Source organism: Perognathus longimembris, chromosome 11, assembly GCF_023159225.1.
Source record: "Perognathus longimembris pacificus isolate PPM17 chromosome 11, ASM2315922v1, whole genome shotgun sequence".
Lineage (NCBI taxonomy): Eukaryota > Metazoa > Chordata > Mammalia > Rodentia > Heteromyidae > Perognathus > Perognathus longimembris.
The window spans coordinates 43,477,574-43,504,458 of NC_063171.1; the positions used below are offsets into that span (position 1 = coordinate 43,477,574).

At 47.8% G+C, this 26,885-nt stretch overlaps 4 protein-coding genes across 8 annotated transcripts; 2 read left to right on the forward strand and 2 right to left on the reverse strand.

Annotated features, from left to right (window-relative positions):
• Positions 1-30: 30 nt before the first annotated feature.
• On the forward strand, positions 31-5,058 carry Tmod4 (tropomodulin 4). Of its 4 annotated transcripts, none has more exons than XM_048356840.1 (10): positions 34-175; positions 1,117-1,278; positions 1,449-1,605; positions 2,093-2,209; positions 2,859-2,948; positions 3,103-3,233; positions 3,325-3,432; positions 3,756-3,899; positions 4,405-4,549; positions 4,948-5,058. In XM_048356840.1, exons 2-10 carry the CDS (start codon positions 1,156-1,158, stop codon positions 4,968-4,970), a joined length of 1,038 nt encoding a protein of 345 aa, XP_048212797.1. In that variant the 5' UTR covers positions 34-175; positions 1,117-1,155; the 3' UTR covers positions 4,971-5,058. The 4 variants fall into 4 exon arrangements, with proteins under 4 accessions (XP_048212799.1, XP_048212797.1, XP_048212800.1 ...); XM_048356843.1 differs by having other exon boundaries at positions 1,171-1,278; XM_048356841.1 differs by having other exon boundaries at positions 34-148.
• Positions 5,059-5,575: 517 nt separating this feature from the next.
• Positions 5,576-21,323, reverse strand: Scnm1 (sodium channel modifier 1). 2 transcript variants are annotated; one of them, XM_048356846.1, is made up of 7 exons: positions 21,213-21,323; positions 10,156-10,226; positions 9,839-9,927; positions 9,639-9,736; positions 9,420-9,526; positions 6,626-6,820; positions 5,576-5,739 (listed from the first exon to the last, which is right to left on the reverse strand). In XM_048356846.1, the coding sequence occupies exons 2-7, from the start codon at positions 10,170-10,172 to the stop codon at positions 5,640-5,642; spliced, it is 606 nt and encodes a 201-aa protein (XP_048212803.1). In that variant the 5' UTR covers positions 10,173-10,226; positions 21,213-21,323; the 3' UTR covers positions 5,576-5,639. The 2 variants fall into 2 exon arrangements, with proteins under 2 accessions (XP_048212803.1, XP_048212801.1); XM_048356844.1 differs by lacking the exon at positions 21,213-21,323 and adding an exon at positions 10,489-10,628.
• On the forward strand, positions 10,958-22,461 carry Lysmd1 (LysM domain containing 1). Its single transcript, XM_048356847.1, has 4 exons — positions 10,958-11,146; positions 11,354-11,563; positions 19,930-20,294; positions 21,219-22,461. Exons 2-4 carry the CDS (start codon positions 11,384-11,386, stop codon positions 21,355-21,357), a joined length of 684 nt encoding a protein of 227 aa, XP_048212804.1. The 5' UTR covers positions 10,958-11,146; positions 11,354-11,383; the 3' UTR covers positions 21,358-22,461.
• Positions 22,462-22,865: 404 nt separating this feature from the next.
• On the reverse strand, positions 22,866-23,537 carry Tnfaip8l2 (TNF alpha induced protein 8 like 2). The gene has a single exon (XM_048356848.1). The coding sequence runs from the start codon at positions 23,435-23,437 to the stop codon at positions 22,883-22,885; it is 555 nt and encodes a 184-aa protein (XP_048212805.1). The 5' UTR covers positions 23,438-23,537; the 3' UTR covers positions 22,866-22,882.
• Between the last annotated feature and the right edge of the window lie 3,348 nt (positions 23,538-26,885).

Here is a 26,885-nt window from a genome sequence, read left to right on the forward strand (position 1 = left end):
GTATATGTGATCTCCCACTACCCCCCACCTGGCCAGAGCTAAAATAATAAAATGCTGAGCTCACTGTTCCCCCACCCTCTCCCCCGGCACTGGACTCTTCCTGCTGCCGGGACAGTGCCCCAGTAGAATAGGCAGAACAGACTGGAAGGTGAGGAGAGAAGTGGCCATCGGACCGGTAGGTGGGGAAGGAGGGGGGTTCTGGTGGGAGAGGGAAGAAGAATGGTTCTTCCAGGGAGTGACACAGAGTGTGGCTCTGCCTCTGTCACTCAGTGAATGTTGCTGCCACTGTCTTGTCTCTTATCTCTATAGTTTATGTTGTCATTGTGTGTCTCACACACTTTGTATCCTTCATATTATGAATGTGGAGCTAGTGCCTAGTTTCGTGTTGTGAAAGATTGTGTAAGTTTAATCGTCCTGCTGTTTTTAGAGAAACGACTCCATTCAGAAGCTATTTCCTATCCATTGGTCTGGTGTCACCTTTCTGGTGACAGATTATGGGGACTCAGTCCCTTCTGAGGCCACTGCCCTTCCCCCACCCTGGAAGTCTCCCAGCTTCAGAGCCTTTGCTTTCCTCTAGGATTTAGAATTTTAGCAAAGTGAAATCTTGATCCTCCACAGTAAAAGGAAATGAGGATGGTATGAGAGACTTCCCCTCATCCAGCCTATGTTCCTTATTTTCTTTAACCAGTTTAGGAGAAAAAGGCCGGATAATAGAGGAAGAGCAGAGGGATTTCCCTGCCGCTTTCTGTCACCCCCCTCCCAGTTTTCAATAGGGACCTGGCATGGAGCCAGGTCTGCTGGCAGAGCCCCCAGCAGCTGTGCTAGGCTGACAGGCACTGATGGTGAAGTTGTAGGGAAAGGCGTGTGCTGCCAGGATTTCTTTGCCACACAGCTTGGATCCTGGGATCCCCAGCCAGAATAGCCAAAGGTTAGAAAAGCAGGAAAAAGACTAATTCTAACTAAACATCATAGCGTTCCCATTTTCCCATCTCCAGCTAGAGTGCTAACCTCCAAAGGTAGCTAACTCCTTGATCCTCCCCTGCCTGGTTACTTTGGGGCCCTACTGTGTCCATGTCCATCTTTTCTTGTTGAGATACATTTCCCATGTCCCCACAGGCTCTGAGTGCACACAGTGGGGAGTGGGTGGGGGCCATCATGTCCTCCTATCAGAAGGAACTGGAGAAATACAGAGATATCGATGAAGATGAGATCCTACGGACCTTGAGCCCTGAAGAGCTAGAGAAGCTGGACTGCGAGCTACAGGAGATGGACCCTGAGGTAGGGAGGCTGGTCCAGGGGACCAGGCATTTGGGAAAGGTGTTGGACTCTGGGTGGCTGAGACCAGGGCTAACTACAGGGGTAAACGTATCTCGAGATGTTTTAGGGAGCCCTAGAGTTCCTATCCCAGAAGAGAGTACCTGACTTGCTCCCCAAAACTCATCTCTAAGAACATGCTCCTGCCCGCTGGACTAAGACAACGTGATCAGACAAAGAAGAGCCCAACAGGGCCGCTGGACCGAGAGGCCCTTTTGCAGTACCTGGAACAACAGGCACTAGAGGTCAAAGAGCGTGATGACTTGGTGCCCTTCACAGGCGAGAAGAAGGGTATGGGGACTCTGATGTCCATGCTGCTCAGAAATCAAATGACTTTCTCATGTTTCCCCTCCAGCTTCCCTCTTACCTTCTAGCTCCTACCTGCCTAGGGACTGAGGTGCCTGACACCTGTATGCCAGCTTGTACTCTTTGTTTGTTTTGAGGGTAGGTGGGTGTATCTGTGTGTTTTATTTAACTTAATTTAATTTTGAGATAAGGTCTCATTACATAACCCAGGCTGTGCTCACACTCTGGATTCTCCTACCTCAGCTCCTGCCTCCCAAGTGCTGGGATTATAGGCATGCACCAACACACCTGAACTCTTCAGTTCTTTTCAAAGACCCTGGGGCCCAAGAGTCCTGGGTTTGTAGAGGATCCGGGCTTTCCTATGTTCCCCTAGTAATCCAGTGTTGTACTTCCTAGAGAAAGAAAGGAAGCTGGAGGCAAGGATCTTGGGAGAAATATTCCCTACCTGAAGCATCCTTCATCTCCCCATCAGGGAAACCCTACATTCAACCCAAGAGAGAAATCCCAGCACAGGAACAGATCACCCTGGAGCCTGAGCTGGAAGAGGCACTGGCCCATGCCACAGATGCTGAAATGTGTGATATTGCAGGTGGGCAGCTGGGGGAAAGTGGGGATGAGAAGGGCAGGCTCACCCTAAAGGAGAATTAATGGGGAAGGCCTTAGACAGAGGCCCAAACTCCAAGCTGGAGCTCTACCACTTTAGCCATACCTTTAACTTCTGGCTTTCTTTTGTTAACTACGAGTCTCATAAGTTTGTTAACTACAAGTCTCATAAGTTTGTCTGCAGGGGCTGGCTGGCTTCAAAGCACAAGCTTAAGATCTCAAGCCTCCTGAGTAGCTAGGCATAAGCTACTGGCACCTAGCAGTTCTTACCTTTTGAGATGTTTGCTTATATATCTAGTCATTTTAAATGTAATAAGTTGGTATCTCAGGAGCAATTTTATAGGGATTGTGAAAGCAAATCCAAGGGAAGATGCTGGTTAAAAATCAGTAAGGAATTTATGCAGACTACCCTCACCCTTTAGTGGCTCTTAAGGAACTTCCTGTCTCAATATTTGAGAGGCCACTGTCTTACTTAGGCAGTGTTTGGAACAGACCCCTGGGACCCGAGAAACCTCTCTGAAAGACAGGAAACTGGCCAGGTTGTAAAAACTGCTGCAGCAGAGTGAAGTAGGAGGCAGGCTTGGACCAGGCCCCATGCCCATCGTTTCCCATGCCCCTCTGCTTACCCTTTCCAGCAATTCTGGGCATGTACACACTGATGAGCAACAAGCAATACTATGATGCCATCTGCAGTGGAGAAATCTGCAACACCGAAGGCATCAGCAGTGAGTGTAGCGGGGAAGTACGCACCCCAGGGACCCAGCAACGGGTTTAGAAAAGAGAAATTTGGGCGAGAACATGGTGCATGGGTGGTAAGAGGAAATGATGAGGAGGTTGTGGGGGACATGTTGGGGCTCCCTTCCTGCATTCACCCATTAGGTGTGGTACAGCCTGATAAATATAAGCCAGTGCCAGATGAACCCCCAAATCCTACAAACATTGAGGAGATGCTAACGAGGGTTCGAAGCAATGACAAGGAGCTGGAGGAGGTGAACCTCAATAACATACAGGTATTTGATGCCAATCTTCCAAACAATAGCACTCAGATTACTGTTGACATAGAAGACTCTTTCGTCACCACTTCCTATGCCCCTCTGATAGGACATCCCAATCCCCATGCTAAGTGAATTGTGTGAGGCGATGAAGACCAATACCTATGTCCGGAGCTTCAGTCTGGTGGCCACAAGGAGTGGCGACCCCATTGCCAATGTAAGGCTAGTTGATGTGTACTCCCTGCAAGGCGGCTGTTCCTAGCATGCTTTCTTAGGACAACTCTCATCCTGTCCCTTGGTCCTAATGGCCCACAACCCTGAAACCCTGAGATGGTTTTCCCAAAGGACCACAACTCCTCTTTAAGGTCCCCAACTCCACCACTCAGTTAATCTCCCTGCTCTCATCTACTGCCCTCCTCTAGCCCCACTTACAGCTCCTCACGTCCTCTTTTCAAAGAGCCATTTCTCTCTCACTCCTGTTCTTTCTCTCCTCGGTCATCTGTGAACACTCTAATCCTAACCCAAGCCCCTACTCCCCAGGCAGTGGCTGACATGCTGCGTGAGAACCGGAGCCTTCAGAGCCTGAACATCGAATCCAACTTCATTAGCAGTACAGGGCTCATGGCTGTGCTGAAGGCAGTTCGGGAAAATGCCACACTCACCGAGCTCCGTGTAGACAACCAGGTCAGCATTCCTTTCCCATGGTCTTAGCATACAGCGGAATACTCATTGAGCTTCCTTCCTGAGACAGCCATGAACTAGCTTTTTTTTTTTGGTTGGCTGTGGGACTTGAACTCAGGGCCTGGGCACTGTCCCTGAGCTCTTCTGCTCAAGGCTTGCAGGCTCTATCAAGCACTTTGAGCCACAGTGTCACTTCCGGTTTTCTGGTGGTTAACTGCAGAGAAGAGTCTCACAGATTTTTTTCTCTGGGCTGGCTTTGAACTGTGAACCTCAGATCTCAGCCTCCTGAGTAGCTGGGATTACAGGCGTGAGCTACCAGGGCACCTAGTGGAAGTGTCTCACTTAATCATGTGTTGGAATTCTCTTATTACCTCCATGAAGGGAGCCAAGTCAACACCTCTCGTTTCTGAACAAGCAAGCCTCTTGACTTCCCAAAGGCGCCCGTGGTGGTGTGGGATAGGGAACCACCCACAGCATGGCTGATGGGCTTTACCTCCGCATCCTCCAGCGCCAGTGGCCCGGTGACGCAGTGGAGATGGAAATGGCCACCGTGCTGGAGCAGTGTCCCTCTATTGTCCGCTTTGGCTACCACTTTACACAACAGGGGCCACGAGCTCGGGCGGCCCAGGCCGTGACCCGCAACAATGAACTACGTGAGTAACTACAGAGCTCATGTGAGGAGCACAGGACAAGCAGTCCAGGAACTGGTAGATCCTCCCGAAAATAGACTTAGTGAGAAACAGCTTGGGTTGCTACCAGATATTTACACCACAAGTTCAAATCCCATGAATGATCACAAAGTAGACAGAACAGCCTCCTAACCTGAACACTCACCAATAGAGAGGTAGGAAGGGAGACCTAGTCATTAATACCTGGTAGGAGGCATGGCATTTTTATTTTTGTATGGTTTCTTATTTTGTCGTGCTAATGTGGGATGGGCTGTCAGGTGGCCTAAGACATTACCACGCTGTGAGTCTGGCTAAGGAACTGGAAAGGAGAAGGGGAGTGCCTTTGCCAAAAGCAAGACAGGAAACACTCATGTCCTTTACAGGTCGCCAGCAAAAGAAGAGATAACACCACTCTGCCCTTTACCAACTAGAGCTGGGAACCCTAGAGATACAAGTCCTCTCCTTTCCTGTAAATAAAGTCCTTTTGTCCACTCTGTCTGCCTCCTTCCTTGGGCTTCTGGGTGGGAATCTTGGCGCTAACTCCCAAGGGCTACTGCCAGTTCATCAAGGGATTATTTATACTCTGGGGATCAGCAGGCAGGGAGGTTCAGGTTACTTAGAGGAGGTGGGGGAGCTCCCTCTCTTGGTGTTCCCCATAAATCTGCTGGTGCCCTTTAATCTTTTCAACTTCTACCTGGTACTTGGCCTCAGTTCTTTTTCCAGATGTAGCCAGAAAGCCCCAGTGCCTACCCACACCTCTCTTGCGATCTGAGGAGGGAAAGACTTGGAGTGGAGGTGGGGAAGGAGGCAGACAACATGAAGGGCAAAGACCTCTTTCTGACAGACTTATTAATAGGGCACCAGGCTGCATGCAGCTGACGCATGGCAAGATTTCAGCAGGAGGTGGGGGAGGGGTCAGAAGTATGGGGAGCTGTGTACGTTGCAGGGAAGGAGCGGCCAGGTACAAACAAATAGCTCTGCAACCCCGAGACTGGACACGGAGCCATACAGTAGCACAGGGAGGCTCCCAGCACCTGGTGGAGTTTATTTGTGAAACGAATGGGGAAAGAGGATATCAGTCCAAGGGCAGATCGGGGGGTTCTTCCTCATCAGAGTCAAACTCCACATTTTCGTCTTTTCTCCACCGACCTTGTCCATCTGGAATCCATCCAGAGCTAGAAACAGCAAAGAAAACAGAAAGAGGTTTATTAAGAAGTTAGTGGCAGCTGGGCACTAGTGGCTCATGCCTGTAATCCAGGTTACTACTAGCTATTAGTACCTCCTCCCTCATTTCCCCCCCCTCCCTCCCCCCTTTTTTCTTAAAAAATTAATTTACTTTATTGTTATAGAGGTGATGTATAGAAGGACTGTTACAATTACATGAGTCGGGTAATGAATACATTTCCTTTTTTTCTGTTGGTCGTGGGGCTCGAACTCTGGGCATAGGGGTACCATCCCTGAGCTCTTCAGCTCAAGGCTAGCACTCTACTGCTTGAGCCACAGCACCACTTTTGATTTTCTAGTGGTTAACTGGGGGTAAGAGTCTCACAGACTTTCCTTCCTGGGCTGGCTTCGAACCTCGATCCTCAGATCTCAGCCTCCTGAGTAGCTAGGATTACGGAGTGAGCCACTAGCACTTGATTAGCCCAGTTTTTTTTTTTTTTTTTTTTTTTTTTTTTGCCACCAGCACCTGGCCCACATTTCCTTTCTTACAGTTTTCTGTTCCCTCATTCCCTCCAAGTCCCTCCCTCCCATTTCCATCCCGAGTTGTATAGTTCACTTTCATCAATGTCCAGTGAGCTCCACTGCTACCCTTTTCCCCTTGATTCCTGTGCTCTCCCCTAAGATTGTTATCTCTTAATGCCAATTAACCACCAAAAGCAAGCCCCAGTACCGGCACACACACAAAATGAGCTAGGCTAGAGGAGGCATAGCTAAAGTGATAGAGCACTAGATTCACAAGCAAGCCAAAAGCCAAGGATATCCTGAGTTCAAATCCTGGAGCTGGACAAAAAAAAAGAGGATGATTAGAGAGAAAAAGAGAAAACCTGGCATATTTACCTTCGAAGTCTGAGGTAATGGTCTATAACACGTTTTCTTGTGGGGCTGACAGATGGAGGAGCTGAGACAGTTTCTGACTCTTTGGCTTGTGGGCCAGCCTCAGGCTCAGGATCCCTACTGATCTTCTCACCATGGAGCTCCACCTCTGGAGCTGGCAAAGGGGAACTGGAAATGGAGGGACCAGGGGCTTCTGGTCTGCGTAGAGAAGAATCAAAGCCTGTAAAAGCAGTAAAGGAAAGATCCAACTCTTCTATGACTCCCAACTCCTTAAAACAGTATTTCCTAAAGTCAGTTTCTAAGATCATAATAAAAAAGATTTAGGAATTATAATTTTGGAAAAGCTACCTTCACCCTTTTAAACTGTTTTCATCTTAAGACTCTGTATAGCCCTTTAAGTATGCCAATGTTATTATTCTTCAAATTAGATCATAAGCCAGGCATCAGAGACTTACATACTTGTAATCTTAGCTACTCAGAAAGCTGAGATCTGAGGACTGAAGTTCACTGCTAGGACCAGTAGGAAAGTCTATGAGGTTTTTTTTTGTTTTTTTTTTGCCAGTCCTGGAGCTTGAACTCAGGGCCTGAGCACTGTCCCTGGCTTCTTTTTGCTCAGGCTAGCACTCTACCACTTGAGCCACAGCACCACGTCTGGCCTTTTCTGTTTATGTGGTGCTGAAGAATCGAACCTAGGGATTTGTGCATGCTAGGCAAGCACTCTACCCAGCACCATGAGGTTCTTATTTCCAATTAACAACCAAAAAGTTGGAAGTGGAATTGTGGCATAAGTGGTAGAACACCAGCCTTGAGCAAAAAAAGTTAGGGACAGCACCCAGACCCAGAGTTCAAGCCCCAGGACTGGCACAATAAGTAAGACCAGAATGTTCCATTTCCTGAAATTTACTTAAAATCACAAGATTATTTTTCTTTAAATGCCAATTAACATCTACATGACACCAGTATGACTCAGAAGACAATGTGGAGGGCAATAATTTTAGAGTCATCTTAAGCAAACATATAAGTAAATACATATGATGGTATGTAAGTGTATACAAATGTACTAACGGGGGGCTGGGAATATGGCCTAGTGGTAAAGTGCTCGCCTCATATACATGAAGCCCTGGGTTTCATCCCGCAGCACTACATATATACAAAAAGCCGGAAGTGGTGCTGTGGCTCAAGTGGTAGAGTGCTAGCCTTGAGCAAAAAGGAGCTAGGGATAGTGCTCAAGCCCTGAGTTCAAGCCCCAGGACTGGCAAAAAACAAAACAAACAAACAAAAAACAAATGTACTAACGGAAATACGGTAAATTTACTGCAGAACTCAAATAATCTAATTCCTTAGAAAAGCAAAGTCAAAGTTCAACAAAAGGGAGTGGGAACGTGGTTTAGTGGTAGAATGCTTGCCTAGCATGCATGAAGCCCTGGGTTTGATACTGGTGGAATCGAATTGGTGACTCACGCCTGTAATCCTTGCTACTAAAGAGGCTGGGATCTGAGGATCATGGCTCAACGCCAGACTGGGAAGGAAAGTCCATGAGACTCTTATCTCCAATTAACCACTAGAAACCAGAAGTGGAACTGTGGCTCAAGTGAGAGAGGGCTAGCCTTGAGCTTAAGAGCTCAGGGACAGGCTGGGGATATGGCCTAGTGGCAAGCGTGCCTGCCTCGGATACACGAGGCCCTGGGTTCGATTCCCCAGCACCACATATACAGAAAACGGCCAGAAGCGGCGCTGTGGCTCAAGTGGCAGAGTGCTAGCCTTGAGCGGGAAGAAGCCAGGGACAGTGCTCAGGCCCTGAGTCCAAGGCCTAGGACTGGCAAAAAAAAAAAAAAAAAAAAAAAAAAAGAGCTCAGGGACAGCACCTAGGCCCAGAGTTCAAGCCCCATGATGAACCAAAAAAATAAAAAAATTAAAGTGAAGAAGGTCCAGGCACCAGTGGCTGGTGTAGCTACTCGGAAAGCTGAGATCTGAGGATAGTGGTTCAGTGGTTCAAAGCTATCTCGGGCAAGAAAGTCCTGAGACTCTGATCTCCAATAAACTACTCAGAAAAGCTGGAAGTGCTGCTGTGGCTCAAGTGGTAGAGCACTAGCCTTGAACATATAGAGGCTCAGGGACAGCACCCACGCCTTGAGTTCAAGCCCCAGGACTGGCAAAAAAAAAAAAAAAGAAAGAAAGAAAGCAGGTGCAGGTGGCTCACACTTGCAATCCTTGCTTACTTAGAAGGTTAAGATCTGAGGATCATAGTTCAAAGCCAGCCCAGGCAGGAAAGTTCGTGAGACTCTAATCTCCAATTACCACCAGAAAACCAGAAATGGAGCTGTGGCTCAAAGCGGCAGAGTGCTAACCTTAAGCAAAAAAGCACAGGGACAGTGCCGGCCTGAGTTCAAGCCCCACCACCAACCAAGTAAAAAAAAAAAAAGTGAGGGGCTGGGAATGTGGCTTAGTGGTAGAGTGCTTGCCTAGGATACATGAAGCCATGGGTTTGATTCCTCAGTACCACATAAACAGAAAAGGCCAGGAGTGGCGCTGTGGCTCAAGTGGTAGAGTGCTAGCCTAGAGCAAAAGAAGTTCAGGGATAGTGCCTAGCCCTGAGTTGAAGCCCTAGGACTGGCAAAAAAAAAAAAAAAAAAGAGGGAAGGGGTAGGTAGGGAGGGAAGGGTGAGAATGGTAGAAGTAGAGACACTGATTAAGACCCATTGTATTCATAAACTGCTTTGTTGAATGGCAACGCTTTTACATAACTACTTAAATATAATTGAAAAAAATTAAGTTATAATTTCCTGTTTCTTCCTACCTTTTGCTTTCCACAGGCTTGTGCTTCCGCCGGCAGCAACTGTTATAGTGGGGAGCTCTGTGTAGAGCACTCTGGGTGATAAATCGAGTCTGGGCTAGCAGAGGAGCCTGGTATGAGGATGAGAGACAAAGTCAGAGCCTTCAGAAGCAAAAGCCTTTGCAGCTTGTTGTGTGCAGCGGCCTCCAGTCTAGAAAGCATCCTCCTCCCTCTCTTGATTACCTCAGCTTTGGCTTCTTCCCTCATCAATTCATTCTGCTGTCTTGGATTTTGTTCTGTTTCTTTTCTTGGATGTTTTTTGCCATAGAAAAGCTGCAAACCTGAGAAGAACAAGGAGAGAAAAGAAAAGCAGAGCACCAAATGATGTGCTAGGATTTCGAGAGTTAATATATTCTCTATCCCTTGTCTTTCCCCAGACTTACTAGACAGATGCTTCTTGCCTGAACGGTGGGCAGTCAACATGGACACGGTGTCCAGTACCGGCCGGTGAGGGCAGATGGCACAAGCAAAGCTGGGAACAGGAGGAGGCATACAAAGAAGAGTAAGTCCATGAGGGTAGGTGGTTCCCGGAGACAGCGGGGTAGCTTCGACCCCTGACCTCGCAGTCTCTTCCCCCAAACCAACTCCTCATCTACATTTCTTCCGGAATACGAACTACTCCAGATTCTTTAATAACAAAAAAAATGTGTTGGGCCTCTAACCGCAAAACTTTCGGGCTGGATCCACTCCTCGCCCTCACCGTCCATCTCGTAGCATCAGCGCCTCATCTTCGGGGATGTAACTAGCCAGCAAATCCCCAACTCTTCGTTTCTGTGGGAGACAGAGAAAGAAGTCCGGACAGGATCAGAAAGACAGGAAGAACAAATGGAAGAGAAATAACAGGATCCAGAAGGCAAACAGAATAAAGGCCATGGAGAGAACAGTGAGCCAGGCAAAGGAGGAGCCCCTCCCCCGCTTCCAGTCTCCAGACATCCCTTTCCCCCCAGAGCTTTCCAGAGCAACAAAACAAAGCTCCTTCCCAGCCTTCGAAGGATGGCCGAAGCTTCTCCAGACCCGCTGCACTCGAACGTACTTTGAGCACATTGAGCTGACTCCAGTCGTCCCCTTCCCTCTTGAAAGACATCACGACGCCGAGTTCCAGAAATGATCAACTCTCTGGCGTGGCTTCACCGCTCCTCTAGGCCACCGTAGAGTGGACCATTTCCCCCCTCCTTCCCTTCTTCCGGTCTTCTTCCGGTAGATTCCGTACTTCCGGGGGCCGAGGTTTCCGGCATGCACTGCGCGTCCGCGAAAGCCCGCCTCCAGGGCACTGAGAGAACTACGTTTCCTATGATGCTCTGCGACATCGCGGAGCCGCGGAGCCTTCTGGGAGATGAAGTCTTATTTTCAAAGAGCTTGCGGCTCGCCTAGCCCTTGGCCTTTTGCCTCTTGGCGGATTCGCTGCGTTTGGAGTACGGGACCCTAGGTGTGGTGACCAAGTTTAAGACTGTGACCTGTCTGATCCGGAGCGAGCCTTTGAGGATCTCAGAGTGGAAAGTGTACTACAAACTCACGCAGACCTCACGCGCTTCGTCTGCAGCCACAGCCTACCTGGGTGGGCCTGATTGATTCCTAACCCTAGCAGGCGAAGCCCCGGGACGGGGCAGAGTCGGCATGTTAGCGACCACCCGAAATTTGGGGATAATCTGAGGAGATTGTGAAGGAGGGTATCTAGAGTTGAAAGGTCAGAGGTCAGAGGAGTCGGGGGGGGGGCGCATCGGAGGAGTCACTACTCCGTAGACAGATGTGTGGGTAAGGGGTGTGGAGGAAGGCAGGCAGGGCAGGGAGGAGTTGGGGTCGGAGGAAGCCGGGAGACTAAGGAAAGAAGAGAGGAGGGGAAAGGAGTTCCTTCGGGTTGTCACTGCCCGTCCCTGAGCCAGGCCCTCCCCCACTTGCAACCCCTGCCCCTGGGCAGGGTGAGGAGATCGATGGCTTCTCCCTCTAGACAGCCCCCGCTTGGGGGATCAGGGTTGCTGCAGGGGAGTCGGGCTCGCTCTTATGGAAGCCTGGTGCAATCAGCCTGCTCACCAGTGAGGGAAAGACGCCTGGAGCATCAGTTGGAGCCCGGAGATACCCTGGCTGGCCTAGCACTCAAATACGGGGTGACGGTGAGTTTTCCAGGATTGGAGTATGATCAACGTTTGGGAGAGCTTTAGTCCTGTGGAGAATTGGGTGGCCCAGGCCACCTCCCCTGATACTTTCCTAATCGTGTTGCCGTCGGTTCCTGTCGTTATATTTTTGTTTTCCCATCTTAATGTTGCCCTGTGTGATGGAATAGATCCAGTCCCCCTGTCCCGATGGAGAAGAGTATCTTCTATTTATGATGCCAGACATTTGGCTAGGGGCTTTCCGCTCATTAGCCCATGTGAGTCTCACATCCCTATCGAATATACAACTATTGTTTTTCATGAGGATGAAGAAACTTGAGACTTTGGTTAACCAAGTTGACCTAGGTCAAATAACTGAGTGTCAGAACTGGAATTTCTTACTGTACAGCCCATACTATTAACCGCATAGGAAATTTTTAATTGAGTGATTAAATCAAATAAGAGAAAAGCGATAGCAACTAAACATTTACAGCAAGTAATGAAGAGCTATTTTGGTTTGTTTTTCAGTTCTAGCTTCTAAAATGCCTTCTTGGTGCTCTGCTTTCTTTCCAACAAAATGCCAGATAGGCATTTTCTAAGCCAAGTATTTCAAGTCCTATCTAGAAGAGATAGGTGTAAAAATATATTGCATTAAAATTGATGAAATCCCCTCCATTTTCTGTTCCATCTTATATAAATAGATGTTGAATTTAGGCAACATTTCTAAGCTTGCTATATTTAAAACTACATGGTAGCTCTTTTTAGACATAGAAACATAAATGTATGGTTGTTCTTTATGTGATCTAAAATGTAGTGAGAAATGGATGAGGATATAAGTAATAATTATAGGTGACAGAATGTGGTGTTTGTGGGTACTAAGAAGGAGTGAAGAAAAAATGACAAATATATGTTGGGTTTTTTTTTTTTAAGCAAGGGGTAGAAGCCTGGTGGTGGTGACTGTAAATCCTAGCTACTCAGGAGGCTGAGAGCTTAGGATTTCGATTCAAAGCCTGCCCAGGCATGAAAGTCTGTAAGACTCTTATTTCCAATTAGCCACCAAGCAGCTGGAAGTGGAGCTGTGGCTGAAGTGGTAGAGTGCTGGCCTTGAGCATAAAAGCTCCAGGACAGTGCCCAGGCCCAGCATTCAAGCCCCAGGACCAGCACCAAAAAAATAAAACAAAGCAACAGGTAGAAAATCAGAAGAGAATTATTTTTACTTGCAAGGACACGGGAGTGGCATTAGATCAAGCTTTAAGGGTTTCCTTACTATTGGCTTAAAAGACTTTTTCTCCTATCCTCTTTCCTATAAGTCTCTGAACCCCAGTTGTTTGTATCTTTTTCTTTGCAATGCTTTACATATACTCTTTAAAAATAGGAACTATTTGTCAGGCACTGAAATCTGGAAGCTGAGATCTGAGGGTTGAGGTTTGAAGCCAGCTCTGAGAGAACTCTGCGGAACCCCATCTCTAAAATAACCAGCAAATAGCAGGGCAAAAGGTACAGTTCAAGTGGTAGAGCACCAGCCATATAAATAATCTGAGAAAAAGCCTCAGGGCTTTAAATTCAAATCCCAGTAACAGAAAAAAAAGTAGTTTTTATTTTCCTCCCCAGCTTTTTATCTCTAAACCCTGGCATAGTCCCTAGCACGTAGATGCTTCAGTGATGGATTCTCTTTTTTAAGCCAGGCATTGTAACACATACCTATAATTCCAGCATTTCAGAGATTGAGGCAAGAATATGTCCAAGTTCAAGGCCAAACTGGGCTGCCCTGTCTTTAAAAAGAGAGGTAGGGAAGAAGATGAGAAATAGCCCATTATTCTTTTTTTTTTTTTTCTTTTTGGCCAGTCCTGGGGCTTGGACTCAGGGCCTGAGCACTGTTCCTGGCTTCTTTTTGCTCAAGGCTAGCACTCTGCCACTTGAGCCACAGCGCCACTTCTTCCATTATCTCTTGAGATTTCTCTTTCTTTCTTTCTTTCTTTCTTTCTTTCTTTCTTTCTTCCTTCCTTCCTTCCTTCCTTCCTTCCTTCCTTCCTTCCTTCCTTCCTTCCTTTTTTTGTGATCCTAAGGATCAGACAGGGTTTCTGCAATGCTAGGCAACTTTCATATTACCACAATCTCCACATCAAGCTAGAGTGTTTTCCTTCCTTTCTTCCTTCCTTCTTTTCTTCCTTCCTTTTTTTTTTTTTTCTTGACAGTACTGGGGTTTGAATTCATTGCCTCCTGCTTGCTAAAGTAGCACTCAACCATTTGAGTTACACCTCCTACTCTGTTATTTTTTTTAGGGGGGGGATGGGTTGTCCGTCCTGGGGCTTGAACTCAGGGCCTAGAGGCTGTCTCTGAGATTTTACACTCAAGGCTAGCATTCTACCACTTGAGCCATAACTCCACTGGCTTTTGGTTTTGTTTTTTTGTTGTTGTTGTTGTTGTTTTTTTGGCCAGTCCTGGGGCTTGGACTCAGGGCCTGAGCACTGTCCCTGGCTTCTTTTTGCTCAAGGCTAGCACTCTACCACTTGAGCCACAGCGCCACTTCTGGCCATTTTCTGTATATGTGGTGCTGGGGAATTGAACCCAGGGCCTCATGTATACGAGGCAAGCACTCTTGCCACTAGGCCATATCCCCAGCCCCACTCTGGCTTTTGGATAGTTCATTAGACTCAATTTTTTGGTGACACTTTATTTATTTATTTATTTATTTTTTTGCCAGTCCTGGACCTTGGACTCAGGGCCTGTCCCTGGCTTCTTTTTTTTTTTTTGCTCAAGGCTAGCACTCTGCCACTTGAGCCACAGCGCCACTTCTGGCCATTTTCTGTATATGTGATGCTGAGGAATCGAACCTAGGGCTTCATGTATATGAGGCTAGCACTCTTGCCACTAGGCCATATTCCCAGCCCTAGGGTAGTTCATTAGAGATAAGAGTCTCATGGACTTTCTTGCCTGGGCTGGCTATGAACTGAGATCTTCAAATTTCAACCTCCTGAGTAGTTGGATTACAGGCATGAGCAATCAGCACTCGTCTATTTGGGAAAACTTTTATGCCAGGCTGGCCTTGACCTTTGATCAAGCCTCCCAAGTAGCTAGCATGACAAGCCACCTGCTTAGATTTCTTACATCTTTGGAAACTCTGTAATCTAATGAGTAAGATTTTTAGGTTCTGGTTCTGTTCTGCATTGTAGCTTGGTCATTTTCCCTTAACTGAAGCCTATTTCTCTACCATATAAATGGTAGAGAAATTTTATAAAAAATAAAGGAAATTTATTAATGAATAAAATTACTTAATTTATTGCCTATAAATTAGGAAAGTGTGTGCTAGGCTTTATGCATACATTATCACATATCTTCATAAGATTATGAAGTGCAGAAAGTGTGGTAGTACACTATTGTAATCCTAGCAATAGGGAGGCTATTACAAGAGAATTATGAGTTTGGGGCTGGCCTGAGCTGCATAGTGGGATCTTGTCTTAAAAAAAAAAAAAAGAGAGAGACTATCAGGTAGATATAACTACTCCTGCTAGAAGATGAATGAAGCTGGGTGCTAGTAGCTTATGCCTATGATCCTAGCTGCTCAGCAAGTTGAGATCCAGAATATTAGGTTTGAAGCTAGCCAGGCAGAAATATCTGAGAGACTTCATTTCCAAAATAAGCAGCCAAAATCTGGGCTGGAGATATGGTTCTGATGAGCTTGGCACAAGCCAAGCAGGCAAACAAGCCAGGCAAGACCGAAGTCCTGAGTTGAAAACCAAGGTAACAGAAAAAAATTAAAAAGTTGAGCAATGGTGACTCATGCATGCAATCCTAGCTACTAAGGAGGCTGAGATCTGAGAATCATGGTTCGAAGGCAGCGCACGCAGGAAAGTTTGTGAGACTCTTATCTCCAATTAACCACCAAAAAGATGGAAGTGGAGCTGTAGCTTAAATGGTAAAGTTCTGGCCTTGAGCAAAAGAAACTCAGAAACAGCATCCAGGCCCTGAGTTCAAGCTCCAAGACCAACACACACACACATACACACACACACACGCATGCACACACGAGAAAGCTACTTATTTCAAGGAGTATTATTTCTTGGAGGATCTTGGCTCAAGACTAGCATCTGTTAGCATGAGACCTTACCTGAAAAATAAACTAAAAGCAAAAGAACTAAAATATGACTCAAGTAGTAGAATTCTGGTCTAGCAAGTTTAAGGCCCTGAGTTCAAACTCAAATACCACCACTACCACACCAAAAATAAATAAATAAATAAAGAGGGGCTGGGACTGTGGCTTATTGATAGAGTGCTTGCCTACCATGCATGAAACCCTGGGTTCGATTCCTCAGTACCACATAAACAGAAAAAGCCAGAAGTGGTGCTGTGGCTCAAGTGGTAGAGCACTAGCCTCGAGCAAAAGAAGCTCAGGGACAGTGCCCAGGCTCTGAGTTCAAGCTTCAGGACTGGCAAGAAAAGAAAAAAAGAAAAGAAAATTAGGCTGAAGGAAATAAGTTAATATATCTGTTACCTTTGGGGTTTAAAAAAAAATTGTCAGTACTGGTGTTTGAAGTCAGAGAGTTACACTTGCTCTGCAAGTGCTTTACCACTTAAGCCACATCCATAGTACCTATTTTCATCATTTTCTGCAGTTCTGGGGGTCAAACCCAGTGCCTTGCACATGCTAGACAAGTACTCTTACCACTCAGCTATAACCGTAGCCCATAAGGAAAATATTACAGCAATCATTACAGGATGTGGTAGGAAAAGAAGGAAGGAAGGAAGGAAGGAAGGAAGGAAGGAAGGAAGGAAAGAAGGAAGAAAGGGAGAGAGGAAGGGAGGGAAGAGAGGGAGGGAGGGAGGAAGGAAAGAAGGAAGGAAGGAAGGAAGGAAGGAAGGAAGGAAGGAAGGAAGGAAGGAAGGAAGGAAGGAAAGAAGGAAGGAAGGAAGGAAGGAAGGAAAGAAGGAAGGAAGGAAGGAAAGAAGGAAGGAAGGAAGGAAGGGCTAAAACTGTATGCGTTGGGAGTCCTGAAGACTAATGCAAAGGGTGTGTGCTGGCTGCTGAGTAGAAGCTTTCCCAAGCTGAGCAAGAGGAAGTGGGCAGCCATTTCAAGCAAAAGGAACAGCATGAATAAATGCCGATGCCCCAAAGTGTCTGGAACCATCAAAGGAAATTGAAAAGTTCAGGAAAGCAAAAACTACAACAACAACAACAACAAAACCCAAAGCATAGATGCTACAGACAAAGAAGCTACACATTTCCTGTGGAAGCTAGTTTGAGAAAGCTTTTTGAATTTTATTGTTTAGCCAATAGGAGCCATTGGAGGTTAAACACCATTGGAGGTTATGGGATTAATCTGATTTATTTTCTTAGTTGTCAAGAGGAAGATGTGTAAAAATGAAAAAAGAACAAACTGTTGGAATAAATCACATGAGAAATAATTGTAAGGCAATGCCAGTAGACATAAAATGAGACCAAATGGAAGAGCTCTTTTTTGTGTGTGTGATGGTCCTGGGGCTTGAACTCAGAGAGCCTGGGTACTGTCTTTGAACTTCCTTTGCTCAAGGTTTGCACTCTACTACTTGAGCCACTGCTCCATTTCCAGTTTTTTGGGGGTAGTTTTTGTACTTTCCTACCTGGGCTGCCTTCAAATCACTATCTTCAGGTCTCAGCCTGCTGAGTAGCGATGAACCACTGGTGCCACACTGATCTTTTTTTCTTTCTTTCTTTTTTTTTTTTTTTGCCAGTCCTGGGGCTTGGACTCAGGGCCTGGGCATTGTTCCTGAGCCTCTTTGAGCCCAAGGCTAGCACTCTGCCACTTGAGCCACTGTGCCACTTCCGGCTTTTTCTGAGTAGGTTATTGGAGATAAGAGTCTCTCAGGGGGCTGGGGATATGGCCTAGTGGCAAGAGAGCTTGCCTTGTATACATGAGGCCCTGGGTTCAATTCTCCAGCACCACATATACAGAAAACGGCCAAAAGTGGTGCTGTGGCTCAAGTGGCAGAGTGCTAGCCTGGAGCAAAAGGAAGCCAGGGACAGTGCTCAGGCCATGAGTCCAAGGCCCCAGGACTGGCCAAAAAAAAAAAAAAAGAGTCTCTCAGACTTTCCTTCCCAGGTTAGCTAGGATTACAGTCATGACCCACCAGCACCAGCTTTCAATTAAGACCTTTTTTTTTTTTATTATTAGCCTGCATTGGTTGTAGAAGGTAGGTTTCATTGTGACATTTCCATACATGAATACAATGTTTCCCATCAACCTTTCTTCCTCTTACTCTCTCTTATTCTTCCTCCAACTTCTTGAAGCAATTTTTACCAGTTTCACTGTTCTCTTTCTATACATACATAGAAAGTACTTCAGCCATAGTCATCCACATTCACCCCCTCCACTCACCCTCCTGCTGCTATCTGTCCTCCAACAGAGCCTGATTTATTTTTCTGTCATTCATTTTTGTATATTAATTGTATATTAATTGTACCAAGGGATTTCACCATGGTATTTTATACATGCACAAATTGTAATTATATTTTAATCAGAATAACCCCCCCCAGTTGCTTGCTCTCTTTGCCCATGCTCCTATGCCTCTATTTTAATTTTTTTTAATTTATTTATTTATTTTGCCAGTCCTGGGGCTTGAACTCAGGGCCTCAGCACTGTTCCTGGCTTCTTTTTGCTCAAGGCTAGCACTCTGCCACTTGAGCCACAGCACCACTTCTGGCCTTTTCTGTATATGTGGTGCTGAGGAATTGAACCCAGGGCTTCACGTATACGAGGCAAGCACTCTACCACTAGGCCATATTCCTAGCCCTCCTGTCCTCTGTTTTTCACCAGCTTTTAGTGACATTCCTTGTACCACCTAGCCCACAGTAGTTGATCAGTTTCACATGGGTGACAAAAGTTAAGAACAATTTAAGTACAATATTCATGTCTCTAAACAGGTTCTACAGACATGGACAATTCTGCTTCGCAAAGCAAGGAAAATGGATGATGATGGTAGCCATATGTGTTTAGTGATGAATAGAGAGAAAGTAAATATTTGGCGAAAAAATTATTAGTATTACAGGGCTTAGAATATGCCTAGCATGCATGAAGCTCTGGGTTTCATTCTTCAGTACCACATAAACAGAAAAAGCCAGAAGTGAATTTGTGGCTCAAGTGGTAGAAGTCTAGCCTTGAACAAAAAAAGCTCAGGGACAGTGCCCAGGCCCTGAGTTCAAGCTCCAGGACTTGCCAAAAATAAAAAATAAAATAAAATATATATATAGACAGATAGACAGACATACACCCACAGGTGTGTATGTATGTATTTATGTATTACAACAATGAAAAGCACTCCTAAGCCCTGAAGATGTAGCTCAATTGATAGAGCATTTTTCAGGCATCATGTAAGAGGTCTGAGTTCTTTCCCTAGCACCAAAATAAATAGATAAATCAATAGCATATATAGGAGAAAAAAGATCTGGGATTCTAATTTCACTTTTCCTGTTAACTTGCTAAATAATCTGAAGCATGAAGCAAGTAGCTTTATCTCTCTGAGCCTCAGTTCCCTGTTTTTCATAGTGAAATGAGGTCCCTGAGACACTTCAGGGGTCCATGGGTCAGAACTATTTTTACTGTAATCATCGGGTGCTATTTTCTTTCTTCACTCTCATTTTCTCATGAATGCGCCGTGCTCTCTGAAGGCTATATGTGTGATATTGCAGCAGATTGAATTGATTGAATCTGTGTGGCCTTGTGTTAGGCAGAATTAAAGTGTTTTCCCTCTTTTGTTGATTTTGATTTGAAAAGTAGGGTTTCTTTTTTATGAAAATAATTTCGTTTTTCTTAAAAGTTTATCATCTTTAGTCTGGGCACTGGTGGTTCATGCCTGTAATCCTAGCTACTCAGGATGCTGAGATCTGAGGATCAAGGTTCAAAGCCAGCCCAGGCAGGAAGTGGCGCTGTGGCTCAAGTAATAGAGCACTAGCCTTGAGCTGAAGAGCTCAGGAACAGCACCCAGGCCCAGAGTTCAAGCCCTATGACCAGAGAAAAAGAAGAAGAAGAAGGAGAAGGAGAAGAAGAAAAAAAAGAAAGAAAGAAATCACCTCACTTCTAGCCTAATCTATTTGGGTTTTATTTTTGTTTTTGTTTTATGCTGGTCCTGGCGCTTGATCTCAGACCTGGGCACTGTCCCTTAGCTTTTTCAGTCAAGTGTGCCCCTTGAACCACAGCTCCACTTATGTGTTTTCAGTAGTAATTGGAGCTAAGAATCTTATAGACTTTTCTGCCTTGGCTGGCTTCAATGATCCTCAGATCTCAGCCTCCTATAGTAGTTAGGACTACAGGCATGAGCCACTGGTACTTGGCTTGTACAATGAAAAGCTTGAGATGCTACATAAGATTGATCATTGCTACTCTCATTGATTTTTGGTGACTTTTTTTTTTAAGATGGAACAGATTAAACGTGCAAACCGCCTCTATACAAATGACTCCATCTTCCTGAAGAAAACCATCTACATTCCCATAGTGACAGAGCCCAGAGACCTGTTCAACAGCTTGGATTCTGAGGAAGAGAAAGATGCAGAGGAAGAGGCACACTCAAGTAAGGATGAAGCTCATTCACACTCAGCTGAGAGGAAGACACGACAGACAGGTTCTGGCCGTGCCAATGGTGAAGTCCCCTCTACACCTGGCCAAGAATCGCCCCCACCCACCCATGACCTCTCTGCCTCTGATTTCCTTAAGAAGCTTGATTTACAGATCAGCCTGTCAAAGAAGGCTGCTGCCCGGAAGCTGAGAAAAGGGGAAAGTGGGTGAGTCTTGAGTGGTTCCTTAACAGTTCCTCCATAGTCTCCTTCATCTTACCCAAACCACAAACACAAGTAAGGAACACAGTGCCAGCAGAAGCAAAAGGATACATTTTCTCTAGTTGGCTCCAAGACAATGGGGTCAGAGCTAGTGGCTGCTGGAAGGGGTGGAAGTGGTAGGAAACTAGCTTAACCCTTCTTCATGCTGTGATAAGTGAGAGGCAATCAGACACTTGAACCATGCCCTGCTTTTTGATGGTTATTTGGGGCTTAAACTCAGGGCCTGGGCACTGTCCCTGAGCTTCTTTTGCTCAAGGCTAGCACTACCACCTGAGCTACAGCACCACTTCTGGCTTTTTCTGTTTATATGGTACTGAAGAATTGAACCCAGGGCTTCACGCATGCTAGGCAAGCACTCTACACTAAGCCACATTCCCAGCCCAAGCTTTGTGGATTTTTCTACCCAGGATTTTTCAGGATTGCTGAGCTATAATCCTCTGGATCTCAGCTGGGAAAGTAGCTAGAATTATTGGAAGTATGAGCCATCAGTGTGTAACTATTCATACTCCATCTTGGTTTTTGTTTGTTTGTTTGTTTGTTTTTTTGCTAGTCGTGGAGCTTGAACGCAGGGCCTAAGCACTGTCCCTGGCTTCCTTTTTGCTCAAGGCTAGCACTCTACCACTTGAGCCACAGCACCACTTCTTGCTGTTTTCTCTATATGTGGTGCTGAGGAATCGAACCCAGGGCTTCATGTATATGAGGCAAGCACTCTACCACTAGGCCATATTCCCAGCCTCTTGGGACTCCATCTTAGGGCAATCAGTTCATGCATGAAGAGAGGCTGATAGCTTCTCTGAACCTCTTCCCTTGGCCCATTCTCTGATTCTTGCCTTTATCTTATCACCTTTCCCCCCCTTTCCTTACCTACAGGGTACCTGGGGAACACACAGCTGTCCATCAGAGCTCCCCTCGGATGCAGCAACGAGCAGTCCTAGGTCCTGTGCCACTGACCCGGACCTCTCGGACCCAATCCCTACGGGAGCAGGAGGATGAGATCTTCAAGCTCTGATGTCCCCAGCACGGACTGAGAGAAGCAGGGTGGTAAAGAAACAACTTGAGGGGAAGAGGAGCCCGAGGTGAGGCTCAGAAACATGGCCATGCCGCCTGCCTCCCTCTACTCCAACCATCTTCCCCAACCTTCTTGTCCATCAAGAATGCCTCCATCTGGGGCAGTTATTATTGTTATTATTTTGATAGGCGTAGGAGATGGGGACTAGACTCCTTCCCAGTTTGGGAGCTGAATCTAGAGTTGTCTTTTAGATTCAAAAAGCTCTTATATTATACCCTCCCTCCACCCCTTTGCCATTTCCTGGCTTTATAGCAGGGAAACTAGAGATTCCCCTTCAACTTCCTCCCCATCTCCAACTAAGTTACCTAACTTATTTGGTGCTATATTGAAGTACTATTTATTTGCTGTATCTAATTCCTTCCCACTCAGCTGATCCAGGGGACTTAGAGCTCCAGGGTGAGGGGGACCCCAGAGACAGGGAGTCTGGGACTGCCGGCTCCTCATCTTCCCTGCCTCCTTAGCCAAGCTTGTTACCCAGGGCAAAGGAATCAGTGATGGAGCATCGCTGCACAGAATTGTGGACTCTACTGAGTCTTTTCCTCAGTGTCAAGGTAAAAGATTTGAGCCGTCTTGACTATCCTAACCCATTACAGATAACTTTTTCACAACAAGCAGCTGCCTAAGGACCTGCACCCCTTTTGCCCAGTCCCGTCCCCCCTGCTAGCCTCTCCTCTGCTCAGCCTGTGGGGTACTGAGGGATGGGAAATAAATGCCTTGGGGCTTGAAGAGGAGGACAGTTGTAGGAGTCTTTTGGTAACGGCCCCCTTCCCATCAGAGCCTATCTAGGCCTTGCTCCTCACTGCATATTTATTTGCAATGTGTAGCACCGATCTGAAGTACAGCTTGTGTGTGTGTGTGCGTGTGTGTGTGCGTGTGTGTGTCTTAAACAGAAATAGTAATCAAGGCAACCTCAGTAGTACTGGAAATAGGCCTCATTGTCCTGTGTGGAAATGGTGAGGAGATGAGATAAGCGGTTTGTACACCTCCTTTCCTCCACAACGATCCTAAGTCACAAGAAGCTGGAGAGATTAAACGTTGAGCCCTTTGCATGTCTTAGTAGTTTTTATTTCTCGGGTGAGGATCTCTCCTCCCCGGCCTCTACTCCCTCCGTTCTGAAACAGCCTAAGGTAGAACCAAGCTCCGCCTACAGCTGGAAGTCTAGCGCGTCTCCAAGGGTCACCATCCCGGTTCTGTCTGCGGTGTGGTGTCCCCCGTGGGGCTCCACAGCCTCGCCCCCTTTCCCCGGCGCTGGGAGACAGATCCAAGTTTCACTTCGCCTTTTTCGGGCAGCTCCATTTCCTGCGCTGGGGGCCTGGCTCCAGCACCCGCGTCCCCGGGGGTGGGGGTGGGGGGGCGGGTAGGGGGGGGTCCGGGCCTGCGGGAGGGGGGGGGTGTTGGGAAGCCCTTCCCCCCACCCCGTGATCGGTGGTGGCGGTCCTGCCGCGCCGGCGGGGGGCGCGCGCCCTCAGAGCTTGCCCTCGTCCAGCAGCCGCCGCAGCCCGGCGCAGATCCTGCCCAGGTGCTGGGTGAAGTCAGGCCCGTACAGGGCCTCCAGCAGGCCCGGGTCCGCGAAGTGATCGAACACGTGGCGGATGCGCCCGTGGGACTTGGCGGTGAGGTGGCCGGCCACCAGCTCCAGCAGCGCGTCCCGGCACTCGGCCAGCAGCCCCGCCAGCACGGCCGCCTCGAAGGTGAAGTCCACCTCCCCGAAGCTCAGCGCCGTCATGGCGCCCTGCCGCAGCTTCTGGCGGAAGCGCGCGGCCAGCGCCAGCTCGCCCGGCGCGAAGCAGCCGTTGCGGTGCAGCACGGCCACCTTGACGGCCACCTTGACCAGGTCCTTGAGCACGCGCTGCGCCTGCGCCCGGCTGCGCGTGTACTCCTTGGACACCCGGTACAGCTCGTCCAGCACCGCGCCGCTCGCCTCGTCCAGGAAGAGGTGAACCACCGACCGGCCTGCCATCTTACTCAGGAGCTTCTTCTCCGCCTGCAGGGCCAGATTCCTCGAACTGAAGGGCTCCATCGCGCCCGGGGGTGCGGGTGGCAGGAGGTCAGCCGCTGGGAAGAGAGGCCACAGGCTTCCTTACCAAGAGAAAGGGAGCCGCGCGCGGGACTGGGGCTCACGCCTGGAATCCCGGCCGCTCGGGAGGCTGAGAGATGAGGGTTGTGATTCGAAGGCAGCCGGGGCAGAAAGGTCCCCGTGAGATGACCCCGCCAGGAAATCAGAAGGGTGGCTCAAAGTGGTAGAGGGCCAGCCTTGAGCAAAAGAGCTCTGGGATGGCACCCAGGCCCTGAGTTCAACCCCACGACTGACAAGAAAGGAAGAAGAGGGGTGGGGCTGGTGTCTTTCCCTTATTTCTGTTGCTTCTTTGGTTTGTCTTCCGTTTCCCTTGGGCCTCTCACTCCTTGATATCTGGCTCCTGCTTTCTTCCCCTCAGTGCTGAGGGGAATCAGAATTTCTCCCAAACAGCCCAGAACTGCCGTAGTCGCCCTGGCTGGAAAAGGGGCACACAGGAGTGCTGTCTCCCACCAGTTAAGTCTTAGGCCAAGTACCTTATTGCTACTAGAATGGAGAGGGTATGCTTACTTGGCAGGTAATTCTCACAGCTGCTAAGTGTGTGTGTGCGTGTGTACATGTGTGTGTGCATATGTGGGGGGGGGACTGGGTTGGAATTCAGACCCTTGCATTCTTACTTGACTGACACTCTACCACTTATGCCACACCTCTACTTCTGGCATTTTGCTGGTTAATTGAAGGTGAGAGTCTCTCAGATTTATGTGCCAGAACTGGCTTTGAACGTCTATCCTCAGCCTTCTGAGTAACTTGGATTACAGGCATGAGCAACCAGCCACCAGCCCCCAGCTTCACAGATGCCACTTTTTCCTTTCCTTCCCTCCCTCCCACCCTCCTTTTCTCCCTCCCTCCCTCCCTCCCTTCCTTCCTTCCTTCATTTCTCTCTCTCTCTCTCTCTCTCTCTCTCTCTCTCTCTCTCTCTCTCTCTCTCTCTTTTCTTTTTTGCCAGTCCTGGGGCTTGGACTCAGGGCCTGAGCACTGTCCCTGGCTTCTTTTTGCTCAAGGCCAGCACTCTGCCACTTGAGCCATAGCACCACTTCTGGCTCTTTCTGGTTATGTGGTGCTGAGGAATTGAACCCAAGGCTTCATGCATGGTAGGCAAGCACTCTACCACTAAGCCACATTCCCCAGCCCCCACAGATACCATTTTTGAGAACTAACTCTAGTCTCTAGGAGCTGTAGGTATTACTCTCCTTGATTTTCAACTTAGCAATCTGAGTCTTATGTGAAATCATTTATCTAATATTAAGCACAACCTTTTCTGACTCTAAAAGCCCATGTCAGCTGGTATGCTTATGGCCTTAAAAGAAGTGAGGAAAAAGTACTCCCAGGTCTCCTCATAAGAATAATGGAACTTTCCTGAGAGCCCACGTGCCGAGCACTCCATGTGAACCACCTCGGCCTTCCCACAAGGTAGGTAGGTATCCCTTATTTTGCAATGAGAAAACTGAAGCTAAGAGACAGTAAGCAACTGGGCTGAAATCACTAGTAAATGATAAAATAGGGTTCAAACCAAATAATTCAAAGAACCTTCTGGAAGGCTGCCAGTGGTTTGAAGCATGGAAGGAGTGCAGAAAACAGCACTAAGGTCTAAGGTCTGCCTGGCTGAGCAGAGGACCCTCTGCCTATCTGCCCCTGTGTCCAGAGTTCTCTCCCTGTGGTTCTGCTTGTTTTGCTTCTTACTTCCCCCTCCCCTGCTCCGCAGGATGTGGCTGTGACCACAGGGAGGAACAGCCTCACCCTCTCCCCTAAATGAAAAATAGGAGTCTGAAGAGACAGGGGAGGCGGGTAACAGGGGACAGGGGGATGGGGGTGTCTTTCCACTGGGACCCCCCCATTTCTGATGTGCTCCTGGCTTCCCTGGACCATGCTTCACAGGTGGAAGAAGTGATTGCTCCATGTGAGCCTCCCTTCCTCCCCAGCCTTCCTGTTACCCAGTTCTCCTTTGCCCCTGGTGCCATTTCGAATGGGGCCCACTGTTCTCTCACCGTCTCCTTGTTAAGGCCTCCTTTCTCTTGTTGGGGACTTTCCCCGTGGCTGTGTTCTTTCCCTGGACCTGACTTCAGCTACTTCCATGTCTCTTAAGACTTCTTGCGTATCTCAAGTCCACTGCCACACACTCATGCCCACCCCTGTCCTGCAGCCCTACCCCCTGTCCCCCTCAAGTCATAGCTTTGTTGCAGAGGCTACTTTTGCTCCAGGAGACCCAAGATTGCTACAGGTGAGAGTTTCACAATATGGAAAGAAAAGTCAGGCTTAAAAACCTGGAGACCTTCCTGCCACTGTCACCCGGAAGCTTACCCTTCTGTCGGTCAGTGCCCAGCCCTCACCTACTATGTCCTGGGTGCCAGTCTTGCTTGCCTTGGATGTCCCCCGAGGGCTGAGGGAATGGAGAAGCTCCTGAGTGAGAGGCACTTTGGTCTAACTCCACCCCTCAAGCCCCGCCCACCTGCTCTACCCAACCTCCCCTGGTTCATCGCTCCCCAAGAAGGCCTATGGCCCAAGAACAACCTTCTGACAAAGGTCAAAAGGAATAGAATTCTGTGAGAAGTGGACTTGACTCTCTGAAGTGGGGTGGGGAGCTGTACACCTCTACACCTCCCTCAAAATTCCTGCTCATCTTTTTTTTTCCCCTTGTTGCCTTAACATCTTAAAATCCTATTTGTGAGGTACTGAGGAAAAAGTCAAGTTCAGATTGCTGCATTCAGATCCAGTGGGAAAGTTTGTGAAGACCGAAGAGTGGTGCAGAGAGGCCGCATGACCGCAGGCATCTTCTGCCTGGCAGGTGCAGATTGTCCTTTAGTACTTGAAGGAAGATCTGGAGCCAGGCTGCGGAACCCCCTGTGACCAGCAGGGGTCAGGAGCGCACTGAATTACTAGAGGAACAAACCTACAAAGCGGTGCAGCAGTTACAGGGAAGCAAACATGAAGGGGAAGTTTTTTATTTTTTTGTTTTTGGCCGGTCCTGGGGCTTGAACTCAGGATCTGGGCACCATCTCGGAGCCTCTTGGTGCTCAAGGCTAGTCCTTGAGCTACAGCACCACTTCTGACTTTTTCTGTTTATGTGGTACTGAGGAATTGAACCCAGGGCTTCATGCATGCTAGATAAGCACATTCCCAGCCCTAAGGGGAAGTTCTTGAAGGAAGCAAAAGTATTTGCTATCAAGAATCTTCCAGGGCTGGGGATATAGCCTAGTGGCAAGAGTGCCTGCCTCGGATACACGAGGCCCTAGGTTCGATTCCCCAGCACCACATATACAGAAAACGGCCAGAAGCGGCGCTGTGGCTCAAGTGGCAGAGTGCTAGCCTTGAGCGGGAAGAAGCCAGGGACAGTGCTCAGGCCCTGAGTCCAAGGCCCAGGACTGGCCAAAAAAAAAAAAAGAATCTTCCAGCGGGG